At 44.9% G+C, this 8,331-nt stretch overlaps 1 protein-coding gene across 1 annotated transcript in view; it reads left to right on the top strand.

Moving 5' to 3' along the window:
• The first annotated feature begins 2,002 nt into the window (after nt 1-2,002).
• TM4SF4 (transmembrane 4 L six family member 4) overlaps nt 2,003-8,331 on the top strand; it is a 27,453-nt gene continuing 21,124 nt past the window's right edge. The window contains exons 1-2 of the mRNA XM_007111349.3: nt 2,003-2,443; nt 3,210-3,299. Of these exons, the coding sequence (XP_007111411.1) occupies nt 2,270-2,443; nt 3,210-3,299 (264 nt within the window). The 5' untranslated portion in view covers nt 2,003-2,269. The remainder of the gene's footprint in view (nt 2,444-3,209; nt 3,300-8,331) is intronic.

The raw sequence follows: 8,331 nt of genomic DNA, 5'->3' as shown, positions 1-8,331 counted from the left end.
GAAGAAAAATGGAACTCTGGTCCACAGTATCTTTTACTTTCACCTGTTCACTTAGTGATTGGTAACTCCAGTTACTAGTCTGAAAAGTCTAGGACATCAGGGCTCTGTTGCCCAGTGTTATTCAAATGCCTTGGGTAACGTCTAGGGGCAAAAGTCTCTGAAGAAAGAAAAAACTGCCCAGTGTCCAAAGGAGAGCTGCCTAGCTCCGAGGTGGCATCTACAAAGATGAACTCAACACTTCCATCCTAAGAACTTCTGTCTTCCTCCTGGCCCTATTCTCAGAACTCCCTGTCAAAGCTGGTGGGTTACAAAGAAAGCTCATCTGCACCTGCTCAGAGGGTTGGAAAACAACTGCCAGCAAAGTGATAACAGTCCTTACCTGCTGGTGGTAGGAATACAGCTGATTTTCCTTTTCTTCCTTCCGCTTTTCTGTTTATGTGACTTTTCTACCCCCCACCCCACAAAAAAAATCCCGCATTACTTTGTCATAAGAAAAAAAAAGTCACAAATGTTTGTCGTTGCTCAGGAGGAAGGGTGTCCCACTGCCGCCATATACTTCACACATGGCGTCATTCTATCGTTTATACGGAAAAGATCATATTTTGTTAATTTCTAAAAGAGAAAATCTATTAGGGAGACAATAGCCTGGGTTTTGGCGACAAAGAATCTTGGTGTAAAATCTTAACTCCTCCCCTTATTATATTTGTGAGATGAACTCGCAAATGTACTTAACCTTTCTGAGCCCTAGTGCCTTCCCCTGTGGAAGGGACAGGACATCTTCCTGGTTTGTGCTTAGTACATTATGCACGCTCAATAAACATTTGCTGTTTTTCTTCTCGCCCCAACCCTGAGATCTCAGAAAGTATCTTTAGAGAGCAACCAATGCACATTTCACGGAATCTTCAGCAGGAAGCTCAGCGTCCATCCTAGCTGACTTCTCTGGAATCCTGTCCACAGCTTCCCTGGTCAAGGGTCCCTGAGCCCTGGCAGAACACTGCCCACTGCTTCCCTGGAAACAGGTGGCCAACTCCACTGTAGGACAGGTCTCACCATGATAATGATGTGACTTGCTTTTTATTTAGCTACAGTTCAACTATGAAATTCTACCTACTGTCTTATTCTAACCTCTAGGCTCTCAACAAAGAGCTCGCAGGCTCCGTTTGCACCCCTTAGTCCTTCAGCTGTTACATAACACCAGCGCTGAGCAGGCTCATTGCATAAGGTAGGGCTTGGGATAGGCATGGCAGAGACTTTCTTAAAGTGACACAAAGCAAATTAGTAACCGAATCCTGCCCTGGGCAGTTGGCAAAATTTCCAGTAGAGGTCCCATCTGACCTCCTCTTATGCTGCCTGACTGCTCCGCCTCCAATCCACTCGTCAGTATCTTTCTTCTCCTCCACCCAACGCCGACCTCCCTTTCCCCTTATCCTTTGTAAAGGTGCAGCTTTTTATTCCTGCGTGGAAGCTATAGGTGAACAAGGTGATTGGGAAAACAGTTTTTGCTATTTCTATCACGCCAGGTTGGGAAAGAGATAGAACTTAATGGAGTAGCAAGTCTAGAAATAGAGTAATCAGGCAATAAAATAAATAGTTATTCTGATTTTGTCCTTTAAAAAATTCCTGTAGGCCTGAGCTCAGCAATACCCAAAGAGACCATCAAATTGTTATTTTCCTATTGAGGAAAACAGAAGCTCTTCCAAATGACTCTTTTGCATGCTAGGCTTTCAGCGGAAAAGACAAAGACACGCACTGTAGACCATTAAGTACTCAGGAGACATGATTTCAGCTAGGATGTAACTCAATTTTACAGTGATTTATAAAGAGCCTGGGGGAAATAGTTCTTGATTTGTGCAGGGCCATTGTCAGTTTAAAGCTGCAGTCGTCCCAGATGCTCTTTGTTCCAGCCCTAAGTTCAATTGCAGCAAGGTTGAGTGTCTTGTCTGTGCTGGTGGATTATTAACAGAGGTTATTGGTCTCCATGGCAAAATGATCGCAGTGAACATAATCTTATTTATGAGGGTGCAGAAAAAAAAAAGACTTCGGGTCAGGGAGAATGTATAAATATCCATCGCCATCGAGGTTCTGCTATATTTGAGAAGCTGAAGCGACTCCAAGGACACAGTCCAGAGGCTGATCTTGCTTCTCAGCTCCAAAGTTCGGATTGATCTGGGGACAATTATTACGCCTCTGCGGCGGATAACTCAGAAGAGAGCCTGTGAAGGAGGCATCGAGGGGGCTCATATCGAGACCTGCATCCTACCTCCCCGGCATGTGCACTGAGAGGTGTGCCAAGTGCCTAGGCAGTACCCTCATTCCCCTCGCTGTGTCTGGCTTCCTGGCTCACCTCCTGCTGTTTTTCCCTGGAGGAAAAGTCATAGACAACAATGACCACCTTTCTGACGAGGTCTGGTATTTTGGAGGAATATTAGGAAGCGGGGTCTTGGTGAGTAAGGAAGCCTTAAAATCTCCCCAAAGGAGATTTTTGCTCCAACCTTTTAAAATTGGGTACTTACTGAACAGGAAGAGATTTAGTTGCTAACGAAAGCCCAAGCATCGCATGCTGAAAAGTCAGCACTTTAATCTTTTCCCTTCCCCGTTGGGACCTGCCAGAGACATGTGCACTAAATTGACTAAGTAATGAAATCCCCAAGCTTAGGCTGGCAGCTCCCATGGGTCAGTTGACTTCCCTGAACCAAACTGAGAGCCGCATAATATCTTTAACAAGATAATGCTGCGGTGCCGGGTTGAAGAGGTTGGGGAAGGAGCACACATTTTCTAGTTAATCGATTGACTAAAACCCACCAAGAGAAGGAGGTGTCTGTGGGTTCCTCCTCCACGCTTGCGCTAATGATTTCTTTACCCCTTGTTTCCAATAGCACTTGGGGACCTCTGGTTTAGAGAGAGAGAGAGATTCATGTTTCATGCCAACTGAGGACAAGTTTCTTATCCCTGTCCTAACCCACCCTGTAAATGGAAACTCGGGGTGTCATATCTTGACATCTTGCCTTGGAGCTGCAGTTAGGCCAAATAGAACCTAAAGACTCCATAATACCTGTCTACCCACCAGCCAGGCTCCATTAGCTCTTGCCCTCCTCTTTGGCCACCGAGCCCCACGTGGCGGATGTAGTTCCTCACACAGGCAGGCAGCCTTGGGCCCCCCCTTCACGTGCCAGACCAGACCCGCCCTGAGGTGCTTCTTTTGCCGGTAGATGATCTTCCCTGCGCTGGTGTTTTTGGGCCTGAAGAACAATGACTGCTGCAGGTGCTGTGGCAACGAGAGCTGTGGGAAGCGCTTTGCGGTGAGTTGGAGGGGCAGCCGCCAGAACTGCTCCGGGGCGCCCGGCCTCCTTGCACTGGGCATCGTGGTGATGAGTTACCGGCCCCAGGCAGGACTCTGGGGGCAGCTGGTACAGGGATGAAGGTGAGATTCTTGCTGGTGCAAAATAACAATAATCATAAAAATTTAAAACCATAGCCCTCCTACTTATAGGGTATGAGTACCATTTAAAATGTTACAAACAGGCAGGGATATCGGAGTTGGAAAATTGCAGTGATGCCATATAAGGAATGCCTGCTCGGAAGGCAGGGATGGGGGCTGTGACTCTCGCTCTACCACTTCAAAGCCCTGAGACCTTGGGCAAGTCATTTCCCTTCTCTGGCTCTGCATTGCCTCATCTGTAAAGGGGAGCTGGGACAGGATAACAGATGGTAACCTCCTCTCCCTGATAGCCCCCTAAACTCTCCTTCCACAACACTGCCAGCTTCACTGCTTCAGAGGCTCTGCACTTCCCTACCTCTACCTGGATTTTGCCTCGGGCCTTCGGTTTCCTTTCTTGTTCCCTGCAGCCATCCATCTTTATTGGGCAAGCTAGAGAAACTAGGCTTCACCATTCCAAGCTGGAGTGGGAGGAAGGCTGGGAGTGGGTTGGGTTCCATTTCCGCAACTGGGGTGCTCTCTGCCTTCCTCTGTTCATCTATAAGATGAGGATGTTGGACTAGATCAGAATGTCCCCAGGACAGACAAGCTCTGCTAGTACACAGATGTGCTCTATCTTTCAATAACATAGGAAGTTAATTTTGATTCTCCTTCAGTCCTCTCGATTCTACCAAGAAAACTTTTATTTTGATGGAAATGTCTTTACTATTTCTAATCCTTTGTAATCTCCCTTTCTACCAAGTCGCCAGCTCCAGGAATGCAAGAAACATTAACTAGAAATTCAATAATATTTTGTTTATGTGTGTTAATGCTTCTAGTTTTTCATTCATAGAGGTGATATACATGAATAAAATAGAGAGTTGACTTAAAGAAAAATATTGAGTTCAGGTACATTGATGTGGCAAAAATGAAGAAGGCTGAACTTGAATTACTGGCTGGATGATGAGTTAGACCAGCTCCTGCTCTAATTTCCCGAGATTCAGTTGTCCATCTAAGAGAACCCCAACGATGAATTGCACACTCTTACCTTACCCTCTTAAAGGGAAAGGTGTAGCAGTTTGTCCTGAAACAGAATCATCTCTAACATTTCCTTCTCATCACTATTTGCTCAGTCAATTAAAAAATATCTATTGACTACATACGAAGGGCTGAGGCTGCCGCGCTGCAAACACAATGATGCTTTTCCATGTGAGATCGAGGATCATTCAAAGAGAATGTTCTCACCTTTTTAACACCATCAAGCATTGGTTATTATAGCAACATTTAAAATCATCATTTACAAAGAGATGTAAAAATCAACCGCAATTCATTTGATACAGTTATGTAACAGCTGTTATATATAATGATATTTTACTATACTTAATTATAAAGGAAAGGAATAAATATGTAACTCATCTTCTCTTTGAAATCTAATCCCATTATACCTTGTGGATCTGGGGGCAATAAATTGGAAATAAGAATTTGAAAAAAATTAGCAATTAAGAAAGTTGGATGCATTACTTAGAAATCTAACAGCTCATTCCCTGGTGCCGAGTAGAAGTCTGAAGATTAGCCAGTATAAAGCCAGGGTTTTTGTTTATTTCTTTTGTTTTTAGGTTTATACGTAACCAAAGTGAGATGCGAAACAACATTCAAAGTATTGTGCAAAGAGTGTTTTTAAATTAGATTTATGTGAAGTCCAAGAGGAAGGCAGAAAAGTCACATTTTTACAAGCACCGTTGAGCCAATACAATCTGAAACATTTGGTCTGCCCAGTTCAAGTGGTCTGATTGGGTTTGCTCACCCCACGAGGGGCATCTGCCCTTGGTGTGGGGTGCGGATGACTCCTCTCAGCCACTGGCTGACTGTCCACAAGGGTAGTGCCCGTCAAAGGACCAGCTCTGCCAGCTGGGAACCAAGACACAGCCAGAGCTGCCCTGTACCAGGGGCGCCACACTCTAGGTGGCCAGCAGAAGGGTTTCTTGTTTGGGGTTCATTTGTTCGTTAGTCAGCTGCCAACATTTTTTTTTTTTTTTTTTTCGCGGTACGCAGGCCTCTCACTGCTGTGGCCTCTCCCGCTGCGGAGCACAGGCTCCGGACGCGCAGGCTCAGCGGCCACGGCTCACGGGCCCGGCCGCTCCCCCGATAGCCCCCTAAACTCTCCTTCCACAACACTGCCAGCTTCACTGCTTCAGAGGCTCTGCACTTCCCTACCTCTACCTGGATTTTGCCTCGGGCCTTCGGTTTCCTTTCTTGTTCCCTGCAGCCATCCATCTTTATTGGGCAAGCTAGAGAAACTAGGCTTCACCATTCCAAGCTGGAGTGGGAGGAAGGCTGGGAGTGGGTTGGGTTCCATTTCCGCAACTGGGGTGCTCTCTGCCTTCCTCTGTTCATCTATAAGATGAGGATGTTGGACTAGATCAGAATGTCCCCAGGACAGACAAGCTCTGCTAGTACACAGATGTGCTCTATCTTTCAATAACATAGGAAGTTAATTTTGATTCTCCTTCAGTCCTCTCGATTCTACCAAGAAAACTCTTATTTTGATGGAAATGTCTTTACTATTTCTAATCCTTTGTAATCTCCCTTTCTACCAAGTCTCCAGCTCCAGGAATGCAAGAAACATTAACTAGAAATTCAATAATATTTTGTTTATGTGTGTTAATGCTTCTAGTTTTTCATTCATAGAGGTGATATACATGAATAAAATAGAGAGTTGACTTAAAGAAAAATATTGAGTTCAGGTACATTGATGTGGCAAAAATGAAGAAGGCTGAACTTGAATTACTGGCTGGATGATGAGTTAGACCAGCTCCTGCTCTAATTTCCCGAGATTCAGTTGTCCATCTAAGAGAACCCCAACGATGAATTGCACACTCTTACCTTACCCTCTTAAAGGGAAAGGTGTAGCAGTTTGTCCTGAAACAGAATCATCTCTAACATTTCCTTCTCATCACTATTTGCTCAGTCAATTAAAAAATATCTATTGACTACATACGAAGGGCTGAGGCTGCCGCGCTGCAAACACAATGATGCTTTTCCATGTGAGATCGAGGATCATTCAAAGAGAATGTTCTCACCTTTTTAACACCATCAAGCATTGGTTATTATAGCAACATTTAAAATCATCATTTACAAAGAGATGTAAAAATCAACCGCAATTCATTTGATACAGTTATGTAACAGCTGTTATATATAATGATATTTTACTATACTTAATTATAAAGGAAAGGAATAAATATGTAACTCATCTTCTCTTTGAAATCTAATCCCATTATACCTTGTGGATCTGGGGGCAATAAATTGGAAATAAGAATTTGAAAAAAATTAGCAATTAAGAAAGTTGGATGCATTACTTAGAAATCTAACAGCTCATTCCCTGGTGCCGAGTAGAAGTCTGAAGATTAGCCAGTATAAAGCCAGGGTTTTTGTTTATTTCTTTTGTTTTTAGGTTTATACATAACCAAAGTGAGATGCGAAACAACATTCAAAGTATTGTGCAAAGAGTGTTTTTAAATTAGATTTATGTGAAGTCCAAGAGGAAGGCAGAAAAGTCACATTTTTACAAGCACCGTTGAGCCAATACAATCTGAAACATTTGGTCTGCCCAGTTCAAGTGGTCTGATTGGGTTTGCTCACCCCACGAGGGGCATCTGCCCTTGGTGTGGGGTGCGGATGACTCCTCTCAGCCACTGGCTGACTGTCCACAAGGGTAGTGCCCGTCAAAGGACCAGCTCTGCCAGCTGGGAACCAAGACACAGCCAGAGCTGCCCTGTACCAGGGGCGCCACACTCTAGGTGGCCAGCAGAAGGGTTTCTTGTTTGGGGTTCATTTGTTCGTTAGTCAGCTGCCAACATTTTTTTTTTTTTTTTTTCGCGGTACGCAGGCCTCTCACTGCTGTGGCCTCTCCCGCTGCGGAGCACAGGCTCCGGACGCGCAGGCCCAGCGGCCATGGTTCACGGGTCCAGCCGCTCCGCGGCACGTGGGATCCTCCCGGACCGGGGCACGAACCCGTGTCCCCTGCATCGGCAGGCGGATGCGCAACCACTGCGCCACCAGGGAAGCCCAGCTGCCAACTTTTAAAAGTAGAGAGATTTCACAAAAAAATATCTAGATATCTTACTCCTTTTACGAAAAACAAAAAAATAACCTGTTACTCCTGGGCCTCCATTTTGACACAGAAATGGCCTGCACTGGGCGTGACTGAGCTCTTCATCCACCCCTAAGGGCCACTGGGTTCATGACCCTGCTTTAGAGCCAAGTTTCCTTAATGTTCTGAGGTTCTGGAACAATCATCAGTTTGTAAAGAAAGGTATTTACAAACATTTTGTCAGACAAAAAGAAAAAAAGCTGTAGCATAATTTGATTGGTACTATAATGCTAAAGATTTAAATTAGTTTTCCAAAGGCTCACAGCCTTCCCCTCCAGGTGTTTACGGAACACTGGGCTTCTGAGGAACGTGGTGTAAGAAATCCTGTTGGGTAGAAAGGTCTGTGAGGCAGGAACAGACTAGGCCAAGGGCTGCTGAGCTAAATCCTGCGGCTGTCTTCACAGCTTTGCTCTCCATATTTGTTTCCTGGCCTCTCTCTCTCCTCTCTTCTTTGCTGCATCTTTCTGGAATATTCCCCAGAATTCAGCTGCATCATTCTCTTCCCTTCCCTTGGGTAGTAAAACCAGGACATATGAATCAATAGTGGAAGCAGGATGTGATGGCTGTAGAGACAAAGCAAGACAATGAGCTGGAAAAAAAAAAAATCCTGAGGTCACCTAGTTGATAGTTTCATAGTGAAACTAAAAAATAGAGGCAAACTCTCCTCTGAGGCAGAGCAAGACTGAAACCCAGTCCCAGGGATCTGAAACCTTTTAAATAAATTAGGGTAGGGGGCTTCCCTGGTGGCGCAGTGGTTGAGAGTCCG

The sequence above is a fragment of the Physeter macrocephalus genome, chromosome 1 (genome assembly GCF_002837175.3).
Source record: "Physeter macrocephalus isolate SW-GA chromosome 1, ASM283717v5, whole genome shotgun sequence".
Taxonomy (NCBI): domain Eukaryota; kingdom Metazoa; phylum Chordata; class Mammalia; order Artiodactyla; family Physeteridae; genus Physeter; species Physeter macrocephalus.
Note: the sequence above shows the minus strand (reverse complement) of the source record. Positions and strands in the feature narration are given on the sequence as shown.